The sequence below is a fragment of the Oxyura jamaicensis genome, chromosome 8 (genome assembly GCF_011077185.1).
Source record: "Oxyura jamaicensis isolate SHBP4307 breed ruddy duck chromosome 8, BPBGC_Ojam_1.0, whole genome shotgun sequence".
Classification (NCBI taxonomy): domain Eukaryota; kingdom Metazoa; phylum Chordata; class Aves; order Anseriformes; family Anatidae; genus Oxyura; species Oxyura jamaicensis.
In genome coordinates, this window is record NC_048900.1 from 9,541,327 (window position 1) to 9,565,354 (window position 24,028).

A 24,028-nucleotide genomic window follows, 5' to 3' on the forward strand; every position below is an offset into this window, starting at 1 on the left:
GTTCTAAATACTGACTTTATTAAATCCTTCTGAAGTACTGTACCTGCCTTAGGCCCCACAATGCTTCCAGGTAAATTGAAATACCTTGTGCTCGTTCTTCTGAACAAGGTTCACAGGACTTACACTTATAAAGTGCTGCAGTCACAGGAGACAGCTGGCCAGGAGCCTCAGCAAGCCAAAGGAAACACTAGGGAATCTGAGGAAGCTACAGTCCAGGATGTTTGGATACTGCAGAAGCCCATATGCTGCCCAAATGTATTTCATTTTCAAATTCTAACATAATTGCTACAACAACACTATGATTACAGACTAAAATCTGTATTTTCTACTGCCTAGCTCATAAATAAATTTTACACTTAAAATTGTTCTTAGTTAATCAAGCTTTCTCTCCCAGTGGATCACAAGTCAACAAAAACCACTTGCCTAGCCATCAATTTCAACCCCTGGAAAGACTTGCTTAGACTTTACAATTATTAGTGAACCTAAGTGGAAGGCCATTTGTTACCTGCTTACACCTCGTGCACAGGGACTGGGGATTTCCACATATCTGCTGGCAGAAGAGGAAGAAGCTTCCCCAAAGAAACTGAACTTAGCCATTTTAACTCCTTGGAAAAGGTGCAGCACTGAGAACCACAGACTGAACTACAGGCTCAAGCCACAGCATCCCTGAAGGTTTTATTTCCAGGGGAGAGACATACTGAAATAGCTCCAGATATACCTGGCACTCCAGAATCCGAGGCTATAAAACATGGGAGGAACCAACCTGACACAAGGAAGCATCCTTTCATAGTGAGGAGAGGCAGGCATCAGAACAGGCTGCAGGGAGTAGCTGGTAAATCTGTTTTTGGAAGTTTTCAGGATCTGAGTGGACAAAGCCCCAAGCAAACCTGTCTGAACTTAACATGGCCCCTCCCCTGAGCAGGATGCTGGACCACTGACTTGCCAAGGTCGCAACACCCACCACGAATATATATGAAGCGTTTTTAGCAGGCTTTTTCCTGTCAGGAAAGGATGAAGAGAAGTAAATAGCAGGCAGGTTGTCTTGACCTCTAGAAGGCCAGCTACCATTCCTACATCCTGCCTTTTGTCAAGAGAACTGATAGAGATATCCAGGACCTGCAAACAACACTAGAGAAAGTTGTTCCAACCAAACACAGAAACAGCGCTTGGCTTTGCCTTTTCCCTTCTCAGCTTATTAATTCTGTGTCTTAAACCTTCAAGTCACACTGTCAAAGATGTAGACCTTCGTTCACAGTGCTTTACTACAATAGCTTGTAATATAACAATTACTGCTGTGCCAAACTTCGTTGCCAATATCATGTGTAGATCACTGTTATGATTCCAAATGCTCTTACGGCAAATGAATACAACTGAAGAAACATTTATTCTTTGAAGTGTGAAGACATCTTTAGCATTTTGACTAGTGTCAAAGTGCTGGTATGAAGTTCCTGAGGAACAAAATTGCTGGAAGCTGGGGAGGACATTATGGGGAATATTTTCACAGTCTTTTCAATCAAGCTGGGACAACATCAAGCCAGGCCCTGGAGGCTATCCTGTTACCATTATCTTCTAGAGCCAAACAGCAGGCACACTTAAAATTCAGTGACATCTATTACTCCAAATAAAACTGTTGCACATGGAATCACAGCTTCCAAAATACGCATTAGCAACAATATACCACCAATAACATATTTCTGTGGTCCTAAAACAGATACAGCGAGGGCATCAGCTCTGCTAAAGCTACCTCCTGAGACTGATGTGATTCCAGGCCAAAACATAAGCTTCAGTGAACCCAGGCATGTCAACAAGGGTAAAGAATTCCTGACAAGTGTGACAGAGTTTAACACTACACATATTGAAAAAAGCATGCTTCTACAGGCTTGGGACTTTGTAGCTTGCATCTCCACTGTCACGCTCAAGACTTCTATTTTGAACTTAGTAAAAAAGCTCAGACACCGTCTTTATACCAAAGTATCTATTTACGTACTTTGCGAAGCCAATGAAGTCTTCATGGTTGGTGTTGATGTAAGAAACCTGGATATCAATCAGCAGCAGCACCTATTAGGGGAGACATGAGACCAGAACAGAATGGGTGAGGTAGAAGAGTGAGACTGAGGAAAAGGAAGGGAGAGAATAACAAAACTTTGAGCTTTCTACAGTATTATATATTCCTTTCATAATGGCTCATGCCAAAAGCAACAATATTTTCTAAATCCTGCCACTTCTGTTTGTATGCTTGTTTATTAAACTAGACTACTAAAGAGCTTAAACCCTTCCCTCTATTTTTTCCTTCTTTTTTTCTTTTTTTTTTTCTTTTTTTACTAACTCGGCCTTTATGTTGATCTTCATTAACATTAACTATACCTGACCAGAAAGAATTTAATAATATGCAACAAGTTTCTGCAAGTTAAGCAAAATCCTGTCTACTGGTACCATTCCAGCCAAGCCAGCAAGGAAACTGAAACTAAGCTAAAATCAAGAGTCCATCATTTTCTTTAGGTACTACATAAAGAAACGATATGTAAGCTAGCCCTGTCCCAGAAAACTTACAGTCCAGGTACTAAGCAGGCATTCTGGTACACACACCAGGCTTGAGAGATGAGACAGTCAATGAAATAACAGAATGAATGCTTTGTGAAAGAAAAATGTTTCAACTCACTACTTGCTGATCCTTCTAGATCCCATAGACAGAATTTGAATCAATCTTTATAACTTAACCAGGCAAAAAACTTGCTAAGACATTGGAGAAAACCCACTCCCACCCTTGCTCAGCTTCTTGAACATGCATGAGACTGAAGGAAATCACAATTTACTTATCCCCATCTTTTCATTTTCCATCTATCAGCAGGGAGCAAGGAAAAAAGCTGTTGCTACCACCATAGTCACCAAATTTCTTGCTTCACGTTCAGCAAGATTTTGTAAAAGAGGAAGTCTTTTACTATCTTCTCCCCCCTCCTATCCAAAGCTTCATAACCAAGACTAATAACATCAAATTGTAAAGTTATCCAATCCACCAGCCATACTGATGCCCCTGAGGCATGAACTTAATAGTAAACACCATTGTCAGAGTGTGGTAGTAAGAACACTTGGATAGATAAGCCTCACCAATGACAATAAAATATGACTTTTACTATTATAAAATATTGAAATAACGACTACTTTATTAGAATACAAAGCTCTCCTTACCTAACAAAGAAATCCCACCAAGTTGCTTTCAATATGAAGCCCTACCTTCTATATGCTTATTGTGCCACATTAAAGCATCACACTACTGTGCTTTTGAACAAGACCTAAACACTAAGACAATAACTTCACTTGGATCCATTCCTTCAGCATCTGATCTCCTCCAAGCGTACAGTTATTTCTGCACAGCTCCACAAACACAGCATCACTCCCAAATTCTTCATCGCTTCCAAATTCTATTTAGTCTCACGGATGGCAGAAGATAGCAGGGATTTGGGTTTAGCTCTTACCTCCAAAAATATCCTCACTAGCATTTTGATTTATTAACAGTAACTGTTAACAGCATAATGATGTGACTATGTGACAATAACCTATTTGACCAATTCTTGGCATTTGCAAAAAGAGGGTATTTTGTACTTTGTTCTGGGAAATTGCCAGGTATGCGCACACAATGAAGAACATAAGAAATAAAATTCTAAGTAATTTGTCTTCTTCCAGATATTGAAGTAACTGGATGTGCTAACTAGAACTCTCTGCAAGCACAAGCCCAGCAAATACATTTTTCAAAATGACTTTTAAAGACTACATACGCACAGAACAGTTTAAGGGAAAAGAAGTAGAATACACTGCACAGCTCAGCTGGCGAGCCAGGAGCCTAGAACTACTTAGGAGCCCCTCTCTCCCAAATATTTTTGTCATCACACTCTTTACTCCCTAGACAATTATTCCCATTTCCACTCCCAGTTGTTTTTCTCACACATAGTCTAAACTTTAAGGTTTCCTGGATTTGGAGTGCTCAGCCATGTAATGAATGTCTTAGAGACATTTCTCCAAAATGTATTTATTTATTCTTAACTTCAAGGAACACTACAGCCAGAAAAGCTGTACATCCATGAACCTGGAAAGGTGCTGATGAACAAACTCTTGAAACTCTGAGTTTAAAATACCACAATCAGAAGTTATCCTTTAGAAGGGTTATAGGAGAAGACTTGTTCTTACTAATTTTAGAATCCAAAGGATGGATTACTTTTTAATCTTCAGATTTGAGATGTTGCTTTTCAAGGTGCAAAATAGCCCTCAGGAGTCAGTCCCAGTGCTTTTAAGCACCTTCAGCCTGCCAACATGGCCAGAGGCAGCAGGGGCACGTTGCTCAGCTCAGCTTGTATGCTTTAGCTACTGTTCAGCAACATAGAACTTCAGCAGCAATGCTTGCCTGAACTCAACACATCCTCTACGTGGCTTGTCACTCCTGCAAGAGTTCTAGTGTAATTGCTTGTTGGCCTCGCTGTGATTAGAGCATGGGATTGGTCTGTTAAAAAAGCCTGAAAGCAAAGCATTAAAAAGGCTGGATGTTTGTGTGCATTTGTTTGATCATGAATCATTCTCCCACAAACAGCTGTTATGGCACAGCTAAGACGATGGCCCGCTGTGGCACAGCAACAAGCATTAAGCCAACATTGCCACTGGGGCGCAGTATCCTTAAGTCATGTCTTGAGCAGACTGGATACAAGGTACCATCGTCTGGAGGCGACATGCCCAGTTGTGTAATGCTGTTTCTGAGCCATCAGGCCCCGGTATAAAGAGGCAAGTTGCATTAGCCTGAATGTAATTCTGGAGCTGGGCCGTGTCCAGCCAGCTCATGGAACAAGCAGGAGAAACGAGCTCTTTCTGCCCATGGCCCAACTCACAACCACAGGCACTGAGACAAAAGCATCTCCCTTTCGTCTTCAGCATTCTTAATGCTTAATGGAAAAAAAAAAAAAGGAGGAAATGAAAAGAAACTCAGAACACTTGGAGAAGTGTGTCTTGGTTTTATGTAGAAACCGAAGAGAAAACAGGATCAGAGTTTGCCTGCAGATGCCAACTGTCCTGAATTATGCTGATATTGAATAACTAACTCACCTTTTTCATTTTACAGTAATTCCCCGAGGTCTATGCCTGGAGTTTCACCAAGAGGGACAGAAGAACTACAGTCATTGTGTTAAAATAAAGCAAGCAGATAATTTTTGTCTTTCACTACTTTCCTGCGTAAGGAGTATGTTCACTTCCAAGAAGCACACAAGAAGCACAGTAGGGAGCAAGATGATGATGAACATATGACAGAGTACTCAGATCCCTACCGTAAATTATAGGAATGTAAGCCTTACTCTAGATTATGTTGTTTAACTGTCACTAAGAAAGACAAAATCATTGAGAATCAGGACATCAGCCTCCTTCTTGGGTCACAGTCTCCACAGGCATTGACAGGGAGAGAATGATTGATACTGGCCCTGTACTGCCAGCACCTCTCCTTGCTACATCCACGTCCTCTTAAAAGGCCAATTAGGATTTTCTATAGCAATTACGATTTTCTAGTCTCCTCTGTCAAAGCTCAGTTGTAGAAGTGCAATTTCTCCCCCATTCCCAAGTGTGTAGCCTGCTGCTGCAAAAAATCTTTCACTATCTTACTTTACTTTATACATAATAATTTTCTTCCTCCAAATATTTCCCTGAACTGTTAAATGTTGTATATGTTCTCACCTGATCTTTTGTCTTCTCTTCTCTTTCACGAATATAGCCAGCAACAATTCTTTCAGTTTCCTCACACAGCCTTGGATATGTCGCCAGCTGAAAAGCAAAAATAATAGAAATTTACACCTGCAGGGTGGCTTCAGTAGAATACAAACAGAGAAACCTCCCCTTCCCTCTGCAGAAAAAGCAAGTATTGTAAATTCTTGGACTAACCATTAAGTAGACTACAAAGCAAGCCTTACTTGCTATTAATGGTGATTTTCCAGAGAAACTGGAGAGACCTAAACCCTTAGATTGTTTCTGCTCTTTTGCTCCACATCACATTGAGGAAAAGACATTTGGGACATAATTGTTTGGAATAAAAGCAACTGCAACATTGAAATCTTAAAACTTTCAGCTCTTTTATCAAAATACAATGCAAGTCTCTCTTAAATATAAAGAGAAAAGACAGGAGGAATAGCATACTGCTAAGAGAGCAAATGCCAACACAGAAAAAAAGCAATCACATAAACCTAAAAGAAAACCATCTATAAACACTGTAATTATAAGGCATGGATGAATAAAGGTGTGATAAACATCCAGACTTTTGCTGTATCTAATTAATATGAAATTTGGGGGGGGAAGTTGTGTATTCCAGCTTTTGGTTTGTGTCAACTGTTATTACATTAGGAAAAAAAAAAAAAAAACACATGAAATTTAATGACTATCTATTGGATCTAGAACTGTGTTGAGTCACCCAGCGCTAAGGCTCATTAGCGATGGAAACTTAAATTATTGTTCTATTTTGAAGTCATTGTTTCAAATTAAAGCTTCAGGGGAAGAAACAAGAGAGAAGACACCACTCTCTTCTGTAACAGTAAGAAGTGCTTATACTACACACCCCCATGTAGATGCGCATATAGACACGTACACATATATATACATTAGCTTTCTTCCTTTTAAGTGCACTTCTATAGAATTTGCATATTTCAATCTACTTTAAATCGTTAACAACTACTTATCGTTTATTCTATTATCTGTCTTCAGTACCTAAATGGTCTCTTTCCATTACAGAGATAAAATATGAGTTGGGGAAATTAGCTGAACAACAGATCCTTCTAACAATTCACAATTAAAAATAATTTCTTTCCCAGAGTGGCTTCTCATTACTAAAGGCAACTTTATGGAAGTATTTGTAAATATTGCTAATTATAAAATAATTTTTAATATCATAAGATGATTTCATAGTAATCATAGTTGTAATCTCATGGAACATAAAATCGTACATTTGTAAATATTACAAATCATAGATAAATATTTAGATGCAATGATGCAACACAACTTGTCACAATCTGAGCAATCCCTCTCAGAAGCAGAGGGCTCAAAATGCAGATAATAAGAGGTTAGAAAGGGCTGACAGTCTCACAGCACTGCCTTTCACCTTAGCTTGTCACTTCCCTTGAATACTCCCTGCAATCAAGAAAGCTCCAGGGAAACTAATGGGAAGGCATGATGTAAAAGTTATTTTCCTAAATATACATATTATATATGTATAACATATGTATATTTTTGTATATATATTTTCCTATATACATATATATAAACACACACATTCTAAAACAATGTGCACAAGAGCATTGTTACGAAGCTTCAACAGCTAAAGCACAAGCCATCAACCATTCCAAGAGAAGGTACTCCAGATACGGTACATTTTACCTCACCACCCAAAAAACTTTGGAGAGAACAATTTCCCATGCTGCACTACCTTATTCCTTGTTTATTATGACAAAATAGACAACAAGATATTAACAAGTTTTTGAACTGGTTAGTACATTTGTCTCTAAGTTGGTCGCTTATCCCACTGAGCTACTCCAACTTCGATATTCATAGTGGTTGCAGTATTACCAATAAATTGCATGCGTGAATAGTCTGGAAGACAAATTAAACAAAAGAAAAAAAGCAAAACATAAGCTGGTATACAACACTTAAACATTAAGCACACTCTTAAAAAAATAATGCTATGCTGCAAGCGTGCTTACTCAAGAGCAAAAGAGCAGGGAATAATTTATACTAAAAACAAGTTTATCTGCCTTGTGGTGAGATTTCTCGATTCCTCTCCCGTGTGTTTAATTCCAGAGCAGTACTCTAAGTAGTTTCCAAGTTTCTCGTTCTTTGAAGGCTCCACCTTGTGGCAACATCTTCGTGTATCAATAACAGAGCTTAAAAACGTCATCAGTAAAATGCGAGGGTAAGCTTAACCAATAGCACTGGGAAAAGACTCTGAACAATTAATTCAAGGGATATATCTTTCAAATTGGGAAAAAAATTGAAATTCAGCTCAAAATTTTGTGATTAATTCAGTTCCCTATGGTCTCTGCCAGAAGATGATTATCCTTTCCTGTTTTAATAAATAACTCATCTCCTGAGTGATACAGAGTTGCATTATTCAGAAGAACATAAAGATTATGGCAGGATATTTCTCAACAACTTAAGCATATTTGTGCTCATATCCCAGACCTGCTCCTGGACTTGCTACAAATTGGGTGCCCTGCACTCTGAGATGGTTAGAAAGACAGATTAACAAGAGGTGAAACAAATAAAAGTAGCCGGTTAGGTAAGAAGTCTACAACAATCCATGTATCTTCTAAAATATAGCAGTGAAAAGGGAGAAAAGGTAACTGACAATCAGCAACTGCTAATTGCCAACATTCCAGGCAAGTAATATTTACAGATAACATCTTTCCTACAAAAAGGAAATGTGTGTGTGGGGAAAAAAAAGTGTCTGTCCCTCTCCACATCAGTGAAATACTCTCAACTGATGTCTGATCACTGCATTCACTCAGCTTCACATTAATACCTGACATGCTTCCTTAGTCCCACCTGAGCAGGGGGAAAGCTTGAGGTTTCAATTTAAGACAACTTGTGCATGTGCTTCAGGAAAAACATTTCCAAACTCTCATACTAATACTACATTTATTTTTGATTAACCAATTTGATAATCCATTACTATTGTAGGATAGTAACTTGAATTGATGCACACAATTCCCGCATCAGGAAACTCAATGCTCAGCAGTGCTTTCCACATAAAGGTTTGACATTTCTGTGCAGCAGCAAGTTCATTTGTCAACACTAATGCAAGGATGTACAAATACAAGGGAGATGAAATCTTCCTAGCATTCTACTTCTAACTTCTTGACAGCTGGACTTTATGAGCTTCGGGGTTGTGTATGAGAAAAGCACAGAAGACTTTGTGGCTCCCTGACTTTGCAAAGAGTATCATGTGGTATCACCCAATAGAGCATAAGTATTTTTTCCTCCTTGATAGACCTCTCTGAACACAGCTGAGGCCTTTGTTCTAGAAAAGTTTCACTGTTTCTTCCTCTTATAAGCATTGAGAAAGAAAATTTTCTGAGTACGATTTCTTTTTTCCTGATTTACATCCGAGCAGAGTTGCTGCCTATGTTCCATTTGCAGCACCCATGAAAACATGATTATAAAGTGGAAGCCAGAGGGTAACTCCTGACTAAACAAAACTCCAATCAGGAGATGTACATACGCAAAACACAGGACTCAAAAAGAGAACATTTTCAGCATTACTTTGTTTTGAGTATTGCAGAAGTTGTAACTTCTGAGAGTTTTACTCTGTAAATAAAGTAACTAACTCAAATCTCTTATAACATCCTAGAATGCAAGACAGACTTTGTGTTAGCTACTATAATCATGTTCTACCTACGTTGCCAGATCTATTTGCAAGTTACCTTTTTAGTGCATTTCTTGACCGTGTTGATTAACTCTTGCATCACCAGATCCACGCTTTTTAAGCAAGGTCCTTTCAGCTTGACAATCTGTTTTTTAACAATAGCTTCAAATGCCATATCTGGAGTAAACAAACCTGTTCTGTGGACATGAAAGAAGAATATGTAAGATAGTAATACATCCCGCAAGATTTTTTTTAACCTAGTTGCTCATCTACATTTTCAGAGGCTTAGAGCTGAATTATGATGATATCCCTCTACAGCCTTCTGTAGAACTAAATTTGCTTCTTTCTCTTTAAAAAGGAAAGTGCAATTGTGTAGTAAGAATATAGAAGTTGAAACATGCCCTACTAGGTGACTGCAAAAACTCTAAAAAGTATTGGAATAACATGGTGAAGCCTCTTCAGCAGCGCCCCAAACCTTAGAGGTGAATGGCAGCACTCCATGTACAACCACTTGCAGAGTAAACCAATAAGAATCCTATAGCTGCATTTCACTCTGCACTCACAACAGTAAATATGGCTCTGTTACCCCGAGTCATACGTGGAGAATTTCAGTTTGCCACTGCACCATATGTGAACTTATATAAACAAGCATCTCACAGAAACAGTTTTAAACAAACAGCCCTTACTTCTCTTTCAAACACTGCTTGCAAAGATCTAGCTTGACAGATCATAAGTTATATAAAAAAGCAAACTTTAAAAACATGCCCAGAACTAATAGCTTGCCGCCACAAATTGCTCATCTAGACCTTGCCACCAATAAAACTAAAAAAGTTCAAATACTGTACCACAACTACTGGAATCATCTATTTGAGAATTTAAGAATTTAAAACACACATTATGGAAGCTGGCTGTAAGCCCACGGCAACATGATCTTAGGTCACAACAGCATTGTAACGGCTAGCAGGTAACAACAGTTGCATATAAATTCAATTCCACTATCCCCAAGAAGAAAACACTTAGCCTTGGGAGCTTGTGTGCATGTTTTATGTAAGTTTCTTTGTGAATCCAACATCTTGTATCCTACCTAAGAAACAGGCGAGGCCTACCCCAGTATTTCAAGAAGTTAAACAAGAAAAGGAAGACAATATGCCCACTCCCCTGGGACGAAAACTGCAGAGAGACAAAACTTCTTCAGAAGAAAGAGAACCTGTCAAAGAGCCCCTATATTTTCATATTGCCCACATAAATTCTTAAAAAAGTTTTCATAATGAGACAAATTCCAGAAGATGCTGCCTGCCACGGTCCTGTCCATTTAAATGGATTTCTCATTGAAATGCAAGATAGCTCACCATCATGCCTGGCCTTTACACTTGTGCTTTCATCACATGCTTTATAGAGGTTTCGGACTTGTCCAAAACTGCATTACTTCATAAGTTTTTGTCTTTCTTGTAAAAGAATAAAGTTCTCCTCACAAACCAGACTCACAAATTCTTCAAGCAAGCCACTGCATCAGCATTCCCCAAACCATGATCATTATAATGAAAGAATAGTTTCCATAAATGTTTTGTTCTCCTGCAGCCATGTCCACCATGCATCAAAAAGTTCATATAGGATTTGCATCTGATATTGAATTTACTGGGCAGGGCGATTAAAAATTAGCAGAAAAAAAGGCAGCTAAGAGCTTCTCCTCTGTGTATGCATGGTTACAACCAGTTACACCAATTCCAACAGCCGTCATGCAGCAGAAATCCTATGTTATATTGGAAATCAAAGTTACACGCTTTAGCTGGCACTACCAGAAAAAAAAAGTCATTGATTTTCTCTGTAAAATACTTTTCCAAGATTTCCAGGTAAATTAAACCTCTTCAGGCAAACCAGCTGCTCAGCCCAAAATAGGTACCTGAAAAACAGAAGTGTGAAGGAGTGGAAGAAAAAAATCAGCTGTTGGGAGCAGTGCCTTAGTAATGTAGTCTAGCAATCAGTAGCCAGTGTCTCCACAGGTTAAAGAAACCAAACACTCTGCAACATGATCAGGCTTGAAAACATGGGAGCACTTGCCTGATACCATGTATGTTCTTGATGGCGTAACTTATTTCTCTCCGCAGCTCTTTCTCATTGAACTCCATCTAGAAGAACAAAAGCATTTGAGATGATATGAGGTGAAGTTCTGAAATAAAATAGAAAATATTACTTCTCCCTATATAACTGGAAGACAAGCAAGTTCAACTAACATACTATTAATTTCTAATTACACTAAAGAAGGCGTAAGTATTTTAAAATGTTTTAACACTAAGGCTACAGACAACAATAAGGAGTGTTGAAAATTATTCAGCCTTTTGGGATGTTTTTGCAGAGCATCCCAAAAGAAAAAAGGAGTTGTTGGAATAAGCCAGAAACATCATTCAGAAGATGCAACTTTTTTTTTTTGAAATAGGTGGAAAGGAAGCCTATAAAAAGCGTCAAAGAATGCAGACTAGAAATACAGTAGGGTTCATGGTGAGGGGAAAATGAAGTCACTGCAGTGAAACAAAAGGTAAAAGAAAACTTGTTCACAGACTACCAAACCACAGTTTTTTCTTTTATTCAGAGGATGGGTAAGCTAGTAGAGACGAGGAAAAATGTCATCTCTGAACACCATATTTGCTTCTGCTCCACTTTCCCTCCCCTTCCCACTATGGAAAGGTGGGACTGAAAGCTGGCTTTGCCTTATGTTCCGAAAACAGGAAGTAGAAAAGCCAGAAAATAGTTATTTTCTATTACTCTAGTTTTAACAGGTACTAGCTATTTGAACACAGCAACCTGAATTTGCCAACTGTAGATGTTTCTCTGCCCACCCCCCCCCAACCAGAAGGAAGCTGCCATTTGTGAATAAAAAATAAAAAAGCATGGAAAGTAGTAAGAACTGTGACTTTAATTATACTCTAACTACTGTATTTCAGAATCCTCAGCGTATCTCAGTATCCACAACTAGAAATGAAGCTAAATGTCTCAATCATCACTTAATGCACTTTCTTTCACAGTTATAATCAAGTTCTTCCAATCAAACTTTCTCTGCTTTACTACCATCTATATGAACATAAGAATACATAAATAAAACTCAAAGAACACCACTAAGATGGATAAATACCTTCACTAGTTCAAAAGGGAAACGTTCATGGAAAATACGATTAATTTTGGCACCTCCTGAAAGTTCTAGTGTATCGACCTGATCTCCTGATCCTTCAATTCTTTTTTCAAAGTCCACTGAAAACTGTTGTACCATCCTAAATTTCAAAAGGGAGGAGAAAAAAGGTACACTTAAGCACATCAACTATCAACTGTTACTTCAGTACTGTGCAAGTATTATTGAATTAAAACATGTTTACAAAAGTATTTACACGCGTTATCCAGCTAAGTTGCCAATGCAAGTTGCTATACTCTTTTCAGATCCATTCCACCGTACACTCACATCATTCTCTCTCACAGGACATAGCTCAGTATAATATTTTCTTTCTTCATATTTTTTTTTAAATACTGCTTATGAAACCATATATTAAAGCCAGTGACACATACAGCAGCATACCAGGCTACATCCTTATTTCGCTAATTACCACAAAATTGTAAATGCATCATCTATTACATACATGCTATTCTATTTTTTTCAGAAAAGAAAAAGCGATGGCAGTTTTTGTAGTAGGATAAGCAAATACAAGTTCCAATGTTTAAGCTATAATACTTGTACTATATTTGAAACAAAAAGCACTCATACTTAAATGTCAATACAGAAACAGAATTCAATAGGGCAGACCACCAGAAGCAAAAAACTCCAATCTTATAGCAAGAGTTACCATCTGTGGAGAGCTCACTTCTCCCCAATGACCCTTTGATCCTTCTAACGTCTTTCAAAAAGACACAGTCCAACAGCACGATGTGTATCAAGGCATTAAGCTAATCCAGTGCTAGCAGATCCTACAATGGCAGCCAAGTTACTTAACTTTCCCATGCCAAACTTGCCCAGGAGCCAGTACTAACAAGCCAATGTGTTAGCTATAATTACCATAGACTGCAGTTTACTCAGTTGTGCTTAGACTTCTATATCAGAAGCACTTAGACATACATACAAGAATTCCTCCAGTTATGGAATAATCAGGGAGAGATTTTTTTTATTTTAAAAGCAAATAAATTTTTGAAGAGGACTGCAGAAACTTAAGATTATCTTACAGGGGAGACTCATAGAATATCCTGAGTTGGAGGGGACACAAAGATCATCAAATTCAACTCCTGGTTCCACATAGGATCACCCCAAAATCAGACCGTATTTCTGAGAGCTTTGTCCAAATGCTTCTTGAACTCCAGGAGGTTCAGTGCCGTGACCACTGCCCTAGGGTCACTGTTCCAGTGCCCAACCACCCTCTTCAGTGAAGAACCTTTTCTTAATACCCAGCCTGACTCTCCCCTGTCCCAGCTCCCCCCGGCCCAGCTCCATGCCATTCCCTCGGGTCCTGTCGCTGTCCCCAGAGAGCAGAGCTCAACGCCTGCCCCTCTGTTCCCCTCATGAGGAAGCTGCAGGCCATCATGAGGCCTCAGCCTGCTCTGCTCTGCACAAACCACGTCACCTCAGCTGCTCCTCAGACATCTTGCCTTCCAGGCCCTATACCACCTTCTTTTCCTCTTTTGGAGGCTTTCTAACAGTTCTGTGCCCTTTTTGTACTGTGGGGCCCAAAACTACACACAGCACTCAAGGTGAGGCTGCACCCAGTGCAGAGCGGGACAATCCCTTCCCTCTTCTGGCTGGCAGTGCTGGGCCTGAGACACCCCCCGCTATGGCTGGCCCTCCTGGCTGCCAGGCCTCTCCACCCACAACAGAGTCAACAGCCCCTCCCAATTTAGTATCACAGAATCATTAAGGTTGGAAAAGACCTCCAAGATCATCTCGTCCAACCACCCCACCACCAATGTCACCCACTAAACCACGTCCCCAAGTACCACAACCATCCCTTCCTTAAACACCCCCAGGGACGGTGACTCCACCACCTTCCTGGGCAACCTGCTCCAATGCCTGACCGCTCTTTCTGAGAAGAAATTTCTCAGGATTTCCAACCTGAACCTCCTCCGGTACAACTTGAGGCCATTCCCTCGTCCTATCATCTACAAACTTACTCAAAACACTTTCAAATCCTGCATTCAAATCATTTATGAAAACATTAAAGAGAAATGGATGGGCTCCTAAATTGCAGCCCTGGAGAACCCCACTAGCAACTGACTTCCAGCCTGATGTAACCCCAGTTACTATAGCCCTTTGAGCCCAACCCATCAGCCAACTGTTCACCTATTGTGTTATGTTTTTACCTAGCTAGACATTTTGTCCAGAAGAATATCATGAGAAACAGTATCAAAAGCTTAACTGAAATCCAGAAAGATTACATGAAATGGCTTCCCTTGGTCAACTAGATGGGTGACGTTTGCATGAAAGGAAATTAAGTTTGTTAAGCAGGGTAAGTTCAGGTAGTTTGTTTTCTTATATGTATTATGGAACTTATTCTTGAGAATCAAGAATTAGAGGAAATCAGAGGAAAGTTTCTAGCTGTGTTACTTTCCAGAGTTAACTTCTAGTTAACTTCTGCTATAGCACCTACTGATTATGAAGTTATTAGAAAAACTGTGTATAAGAACTGCACCAAGCAGGATAATTTAGGCTAAAATTGAATTTATTTTTTTTTCTTTAGACAGTGTTACAATAGTAGAACAACCTTAAGATGCCAGCAGCCATAAAAAGTCCTAAAGCCATAAATGCTTTTCTAGCAGCTAAATGACCAAATATACAGACCAAAAAAAAAAATAAATAAAAAATACCTGTGTTATACTCTCCTAGAAGAGTCCTAGGTTACATCCTCAGGTTTTTCTTTCAAACAGAACATCTGAAGTAAAGTTACGAGGGACAGACTTATGTCTACCCTTTCAGACACAGCTGTTACAAAAACAAGGACTAAATCAAAATCTTGAGCTGGCTCAGGAAAGCCTCATTAGTTCGGATGACCATTTTCCACATATAATTACATAATTCTGTCCAAAACGCATGCATTTTCACAAGCCAATGCTATAACCATCTAACCCAGAGAACCGAGAATGCTGAAAAGCCTTTGAAATTAGTCAGAACAGGAATATGACAACAGGCACAACAGTGTTACAAAATCTTGTATTTTGTGGATGAGACCCAAACTGGACAGTGACTTGAGTACTGTAAAAACATTCTAGTTTGAAACTTAGTATAATCTAGTTCCAGAAATTGTTTCAATTCATCCAGTAATGTTCAACCCATGATTTCTTAAGGAAGAAAACAGGGATGCAAATTGTCAGAGTATGATCAGAGAACATACTATCACTTCAATGTAAGACAGTGACGAACAGTAAGTGCCTAGGAAAAAAATATGAGAACAGAGCAAGAATACAATGATTGTTCACCAGAATACTCTCTTGGCCTCAATAAATTGCCATTCCTGTGTTCCATGCAGTAGGGATACGACCTTGTACTTACTAATCTTGATGTTTTCTCTGTCCCCAAGAATTTGCCTAGCTGCTTTTGAAAGCCCACAAACTATTAATATCAGCTCCTGCAGCAAGGAGCTCTGTAACACAGGTGCACATCCTGTGGTTTACTACCTACAATTAATTTTGATCTTGCCATCTTCAAGTTATTTTGGATAGCCAAGTTTTAATATCAGAAGAAGCATTCCCTATTCTCTTTCCAAGCACCTCATCTTACAGACTTCTAACAATCTCCTCCCTTTGCCTGAGGTCATCTTTTTGACAGGCTGAAGAACATGTCCATACAATCAGAAGCAGTTTCTTACCTTCAATCATCTATGCCGCCCATCCTTGTATCTTTTCCTGTCCTGCTTTCTCTCTTTCTATGATTACTAATATTAATTTAGTGAAAACCTTGCTGAAAGTGGTTAAGTGTTCTGGAACATCAAGCACAAAATTCTTAAGAATTAACATATAGAATTTTCAGCCATATCCTAATCTTAAAATAATGTAAACACAGTAGGGAAAAAAAATGCAAAGCAAAACAAACCTATAGACAGTGGAAAATCAGATGAAAGACTAGACACTCACTGCAACAGAGCTTTCGTTTTTCTAGTTGGATCTTCTGGTCTGAAGTTTTTGTATACCTCTACTTCATGTTCTATAGAAAGCAGCTGGCTCTGGAGTTTGCTCCTGAAGGCTGGCAGGGTATCCCGAATATGATTGGTAAGTTGCTAAAAAGCAAACAAAAGTCCTTTTATGTTGTTAATAAAGATGAAAGCAATTGCATAGCTATTTCCTTCTGACTGCCAAGTACATCAACTGTAACCTGTGCTAGTTTACCAATGTAATTCCTTTTGATCTTTGAAACTGGAGACAGTTAAAGAACATCACAACATCCCTTTCACATACACACTATCTGGAGGCTTGAGAAACTTCTTGACCTTCTCACTCACTGAGCCCTGTTACAACATACTTGTTTAGATACACGCTGAAGAGTTACTTTAATTCGAAACAACCTCCATCATAACAACTCAGCATTCTGATGCCACTTTTACTGCTTTTCCTAACAAAGTTTTGCAATTCCCTATACACTTGTTAAGCACAATGACTCCTTTACAGCAGCAAGGCAATGTGGGACATGGAACAGATTCTGAGCATCCACAACCCTTTGAGAACAGCAACAGATGGAAATATAGACATACGGACTATCCACTCAGCACTCTCCCACTAATTAGAAAAGTCACTTTCACATCATTTCTACTTACTTCTATGAAGGACACTAAGGAGAAGAGATTTTGCCCTCATATTAATGATTATAGCACTTTAAAAAAAAGTTAAACTTAATTTTTGGGCAAAGAAGGTTCTATAACTGAAGAGTAATGATCTTCATTTGTGAAAAAATACCTAAGAATATTAGAAAATAAATTGAAGTAGAGTAAGAGTCTTAGCAAAGCAGTAAAGGTTTAATATATCCCAGTTACTCTTGCAGATACGCTGTAATGTGTTTAGATAGCACTATCAACTACCTGTACCATCAGTTTCTTATGCATTGTATCCAGTCCTTGATTAAAACAAAAATGGACTTCTTGCATTGTATTGCAAACCTTCTTCCCAATCACAGAGTCTATAAATAAGGAATGTCAAACACCAAAGTATGCAAACTCAAAACAAAAGTTGTTCAGCAGTCCTGACAGGCACAAAATCAAAACTTGGAGTTTCCCTGGAGCACCACCTTGTGGATGCAGAAAAATTTGAATACTACCCGCAACCATAAATGTGAATAGTCTGTGTTTAACAACTTAGGGACCACACTTGCATAGATATCCCCATACATAATATTAAACATATGGTAACAGCAACAAAAGACCAACAGTTCATACTGAAATAGATACACTTAAAAAACAGCTCAAAAAAAGGTAGCAGTACATACAGTAATTTAAGTCAGGACATACAAGACAGTCCAAGGAAACATGAAGGAAACATGAAGTCCAAGGAAACATTGCTTCAGGCTCAAAACTAAGAAATACATTGTTAGTCTTTCAAAATATAAAGAGGCAAAGCATCCTAAACACAGGCCAACTTTTAGGATGCAGGCAAGTTCTTGCATCCTGCTGAAGAGTTTTGTTTTGTTTTTCCTAAGGCACAAATAAATGGCCTTAGCATTCTTTCTGAACAAGTCCAGAGTATTCCTTAACCTGGCTGTCAAGATTCAACGGCTGCAAAGTCACTGCAGCAAGAAATTAAGCAGGCCAGCCCCACTTAGTTTCCTTCTAGTCAAGAGCTCTTCTGTTTCCAGCTGCTATCAAAAATAGGAAAAGCCAGGCTGACCTGATCTTTGTCTATTCCAGATCAAAACCAGCCATTTCTCTCCAGTGAAGTGGAGAAAATACTATCAAGTTTGACATTTAGAAATGCCAAGAACCCTGCTTTGGCTGGTAAAACTGAGTTTCAAAATAATAGTAATAGCAGTAATCATTACAAAATAATAGTAATAGCAGTAATAATTGAAAAAAAAACATAGCATCATCAGTAATTCTAGGGAGGCAGGCAAGATTTGATCTTGTGCATTTTGGACTTGAGGTACATCACTGGTCATGTTCTATTCAAGCTATGAAAGGAACATTACCCAAGGACAAGTGGTGAAAAGAATTACAAACCCCTAGAAGCCTGATATAGGCAGCGTACTAACTTAGAAAGTAAACTACAGGTTTCTCCTCCAGGTAACTGGGAAGCTGACTTCCATTTCCTGCTGAAGAAACCTGCGGTCTGACAAGGTTTGGCGTGAACTCATAGAAACAGACCAGAGGTATGGGCAAAATAAAAGCAGTGTGAACCAAGTCCTCTGATTACAGTATTTGTCATTTATATCATTAGTGTATGGTATACTGTATCTATTAAAAACTACAATAAAGCATAAATTTTATGGTTAAAATACAGACATACAGGGAACCCTCAAGACACATGATTTCTAAAAATGTCTTCCTCCTTCCCCCCCCAGTTTCTAAGTTTGATTTCTAAAAGCCCTGTTAAACGAGAAGAACCGTGACAGTTAAAGATCAGAACAATATACATGGAGAAATAACTGGGAATAGAGAAGAAATTTACTTTCTATGATCCTATTCAGTATTCAACAGAACAGGGCAGTACAGAACTGTCAGTAAAAGCCAGAAACTGCATTTTTATCAGGTTAAAAAAAAAAAATAGAAGTTCCAAACAAATCTGGGTAAGAGAGAATTGATCCAGAGCATGAAAAGGGGCAGGGAGTGGTTATAAAAGCACCATGAGGTTGGAACACGTTAGGACCCCAGTGCTCCAAGAACACTTACACGTCACCTTTGTTTTCCTTTTCTTGTAAATGCACTTCCAGTTTTGTAGATCAAATACACATAATTTTGCCTTGCTAGAGCAAACTCTTATTTCTAAGAGTTTTTGCCAGGAATGCCAAGTCTTCCCCAAGGCAGCAGAGAACCTCTGTACCCTCTAATGGTCAAAATGGGCTTCTACACAATCCCACTCACAGTCACCCAAGTCCACCCGTTGTCCACAGTGCAGCTCAAAAAAAAAATCATAATGTAGAAGGTTACAACTATGTGCTTCTGTGCACAGCCTCAGAGGAAAAAAGTACATGAAATGGCTCATTACCCTCCAGCATCTTCCCAAGAATTGTAAGGGGGACGTCTACATTATTGGGCTATAACACTGGTCACAGCTGCAGTACAAACCTCAACCTTAAGTTATACTAACAGAGCTAAAAGAAGCTACTAATTTGTAAAAATCTGGACTTGAATAAAATATTAAAGAACTTCTGAAGTTGGAAAACTAGAGTCACAGAATACCATTATGAGCTTAGGTCTAGATGCATAATGGACCGAAACTGACTGATTTTTTTGAGCCACAAAACATTTACTCAGGAGAAAGTCAAGACTGATTATGATGGAAGCTTCCATCCTTGATAATTTATGTGTAGCAATCTTAATGATTCTAGGTGTATGTATGCTGACAAGAGCCCCAAAATTAGGTCCTCTGCTTCTCACAGCACATATGTATATGATACATGTAATATACAGCTTTGTTTATTACATTATGAAAATTAAAAAGGTTAAAAGCAGGAAAGAATAAATAATGTACGCTGACCGTCATTTATTTTAAGGAAGATTTTATATTGATCCTATCATTATGAAAGCTGCTTCTCACCACAGAGAACTTAGGTTTTACCTGGTTTAGAACTTTTTGGAGATAAGGTGTTCCCATGCGATCTGCCATGTGCCTGTATGCTGGATGGGAAAGAAAGAATTTCCTTTCTGCTAGGAGAGCTGCTTTTATGTCCTTCTTCCCATCAATGTCCTTCTGGCTTCTGTTCACAACACCAATATAACCTGAAACAACACAAAACCAACAGGTATGTCAATGCGGCTATTCCCTGCACAACTGAATTCATATTAAGTTCAGCGACACTAGCTCAGCTCAAATTAAAGTTTCCAATTCAGATATTTCAGGTATTGTGTACAAGTATTGTAATGAACTTAACCTCCAATTTGTTCATTCCTGTTTACGTAAAATAGATACATTTCCTTTTAAATCACCAATTCAAATGCAAAGAGACCACTTCCAGTAAACATGAAAACAAACTAACAAAGACCCAACAGGTCTATGTAAGTAAACAATATGGTACCAGCAAAATACAGGAAAAATGAGAAATTTCTTCATGTCTGCTGGACCAACATGTTGATAAGTTGTTTTCTGTAAAAATAAACTGGGAGAAGATGGTGGTCCCATCAGTAAAGTATAACTAGGATCAAAGTTCTTGATACTGTTAATAGTACAAGTGACTGGGACAGTAGCTGTTGGAAGAGTCACATAGAACATTTCTGGAAGCGGTTAAAACTAGGTTAACAGCAAAATTACCAAAGCTCTGGTGCTGGCTTCTGCCATATGTAAAGAAAAAAATAGATTCCTTTGTTGCAAAAGGACAGCAAACTGGCACAGAAGAGAAAACTGACTAATAACTTATACTGACTTTTTCCATTTCCTCTGCAAGATGCAGTGTATTTTCCAGGTCTAGAAATAAATTATTTCACTTACGGGATATTTTTAGCACAGCCCTCTTCCATGTTTGCTGAATAGAGTGTGATAAGAGCTAGGAACTCATCAAGTCCAGAATAATTTTTGATTCATCTTCAGAACTTTCTAACACCACCCTTACCCAAACCATCTTTCGCATTACAAAGAATAGAGGCAGTTGAACCTTCTTACCTCTACGAAGAGGGAGTAGCTTATTTTCTAAAATTTCTCGTGCATCTGTTCCTTCATCCATCAGATCCAATTTTGTGATCACACCAATGGTCCTGAGGCCTGACCAGGTCCAGAGGCAGGCAGAAAAAAAAAAAAAAAAAAAAAAAAAAAGGTAGTGAAGAATCATTTCTATTCAGGAAGAACAAATACATCTTATAATTCCATAAGAATTATTACAAATACGTGATGATTTCAAAACATGTATTGCACAAGACCGGCCACAACTGCAAATAAGACTATGTCTGGAAAAGAAGGGGTCATCACTGCCAGCAATTAAAAAGTATTCCTCAATTGTTTAACAAGGCTCAGCAATTATGTTCAATGATGCTTACCCTGAGGGTCCACTTCCTTAGCCAACTTCAGAGCATCTGAGTTGGCCAGATCAGTGTTAGCTGGAGTCACAGCCAGTATCAGACAGTTTTCTCGAGCAATGAACTGCATTATCATGTCTCTGATCTGTAGCTCAATATCTGGAGGCTGATCCCCTACTGGCACTTTTGTGATTCCCGGCAAGTCAATAAGAGTCAGGCTTAATACTGTATGGGAAACGCAGAAGGGTGTAACATTGGTTAACATACCAGATATGTCTAAAGAGATCTACACATCTATGGCTGCAGATAGATTTTAATCACATAACCCCTATAACTACTTTTATAATTATATAAACGTCAGTGGCTCAAATAAAATGCCTGACAACCTGGAAAGTACACTTGCTGGCATAACTGCTTCCAGAGTCTTTCACTTGGATTTCAGAATACTATTTAATATTTTAAACATTAAGCACTATTCACATATGCGAGTTGTATACTGAATGTCACTAGGTGCTCTTAGATAAATTAACATGGCTTTCTGAGCTTCTTCCATTCCTAACAACATAAATAACAGGCCATCAGGCCATTTCTATTATATATTTCAAGTGAGCCCAAAGCATCAGGGATTTTTGTTTGTTTGTTTTTGGAATACACTTCCCCTCTGACCATCTTCAACAGTGCCTCCAGTTAAGAGCTTCCTAAAATAGTCAACAGCTAACTTAGATAGAAAAACTGGTTTTTGGTTGGTTTTGTTTTTTCTTTGTCTGAAGCTGAGATAATGCGGGTGTCTTCTAAAGAAAAGCAAGAAACATTCCTTTCTATTAAGAAACCATGTTTTGCTCTGGCGTAATTTTATGAGTACAGGCCAAAAGCCACCTAGGAGCATCCTAGCTTGTTCATCCAGTACTGATGTACTGGGGTATCCTTCAGATAAATGAGAAAAACAGGACTCCCAGAAAGGAAACACCAGGTAGTACATTAAGGGTCTGGCTGATACAGACAACAGTTGCTGTATTGAAAGACTGATCCTAATAAAACAAATTAAGAACATTATGTAGAAATTTTTCACTTTCTCATGCAGTCAGCATGTTGAGCAAGCATCCTCTGAGGCAGGGCAGCTTCTCTCCTGTTGGCTGCACCACATCTGTATAGCAACAATAGGGCTCAGGGACATACGTTTAGAGCCAATTCTGCTCATGGCATATCAAATGGAAGTTAAGCATCCCTTTAACTAACTGTCCTCTTATTTTAATCCTCCTGTCCTTTGATTCACAATCAAGGCATCAGATGAGGTGGTTAGAAAAATAAAGTGCCTCAGCCTAACACAGCACTTCTCCCGTGTATCCAAGATGGATTCAGTGCAAAACATTTTCTCTAGATTGCCTTCACTAAATTGGGCAGGTTACAACCAGAGGAACCGACTTTGACCTACACTGGGGCTCTATGACAGAAAGCAGCTTCAAGCACGACTGTTGTTTAAGTATATTCTTAGTGACGGGGAACAACAAACATCCAATAATGCAGGGAGATATAATGACTTACTAGACCACTGATCAGGGAGTCTCCCACCTCCTACTATGTGTCTTTATTAGTAAGTTTACTAGTGAGCTACTAATAGAATATGTGCTGGGGGATGGATTGGTTTCACTCTCATGTGAAATGGGAATATTTTTAAATCATGAGGATGTTAAGTGGGATAGAGTCTGTGTTCTGCCCAACCCTAGAGGCAACAGCTCTCTGCAGCAGAGTGGTTTTGTAACACACTAGAAACTGAGGATTCTTACACATGTATATCGACTTTTAGTCCAACTCAGTCTCAGAAATCTTTACATCCCAGACTACTAACCAAGCAATGAGAACACATACAAAAGACTGTTAAATGGACAGAGCTCAAAAATATATTAAATCACTGGAATACAGAGCACAATGATGGAATATGGAGTAGATTGATTTCACCTACCATGTGGAGAATATATTCTTAAATTAATAGGAATTGAAGAAATGCCTTTGTTCACTCCTGTTATTCTATCTGTTTCTACTTCAATTTCCTGACGAACTTCATCAAAATCAGTAAACTTCCTTCCTTTGCAGTGTAGAAATTCAGCATATTCTGTGAAGAATATCAATAGCATCTCTGTATTTCACAGGCTCGTAACAGTCTTAAACACTTACTTTCAAGCCCTTTGTATTCTTCAGATGTGCATACACAAAAGCATGTCATCATGCATATCCAGAAAGCTTTATATAAGAACACATACCATAAATATGACTGCACAGATAAAACCAGCCAAAACCAAGAAAAGGTTAGTTAAAACAGCAACATTGACTGCTTATATCTTCAGCATTTTATCTCCTGGAACAACCTTAAAGATTCAAATAAACACCACTTACATTAACAGATTAAGGAACAGATTTCAGCGCAGAATCTGAGTTTTCATCTGATTGTTTTGCCTGAAATACATCACTAAATTGAAGAAAAGTAATTCAAGTTCTGTATCATGAAAGAATATTAGCATTTGTTTTCAAAAACTAACAGCCTATGTTA

General features: G+C 38.6%; 1 protein-coding gene across 9 annotated transcripts in view; it reads right to left on the bottom strand.

Annotated features, from left to right (window-relative positions):
* Positions 1-24,028, bottom strand: part of DNM3 (dynamin 3) — a 177,206-nt gene that overhangs the window by 132,023 nt on the left and 21,155 nt on the right. For all 9 annotated transcript variants that reach the window (XM_035332692.1, XM_035332694.1, XM_035332697.1 and 6 more), the window contains exons 3-12: positions 23,444-23,593; positions 21,505-21,708; positions 21,134-21,232; positions 20,096-20,256; positions 16,469-16,611; positions 12,501-12,636; positions 11,432-11,499; positions 9,432-9,570; positions 5,704-5,790; positions 1,988-2,058 (exon numbers count right to left, since the gene is read on the bottom strand). In XM_035332692.1, the coding sequence (XP_035188583.1) occupies positions 1,988-2,058; positions 5,704-5,790; positions 9,432-9,570; positions 11,432-11,499; positions 12,501-12,636; positions 16,469-16,611; positions 20,096-20,256; positions 21,134-21,232; positions 21,505-21,708; positions 23,444-23,593 (1,258 nt within the window). The remainder of the gene's footprint in view (positions 1-1,987; positions 2,059-5,703; positions 5,791-9,431; positions 9,571-11,431; positions 11,500-12,500; positions 12,637-16,468; positions 16,612-20,095; positions 20,257-21,133; positions 21,233-21,504; positions 21,709-23,443; positions 23,594-24,028) is intronic.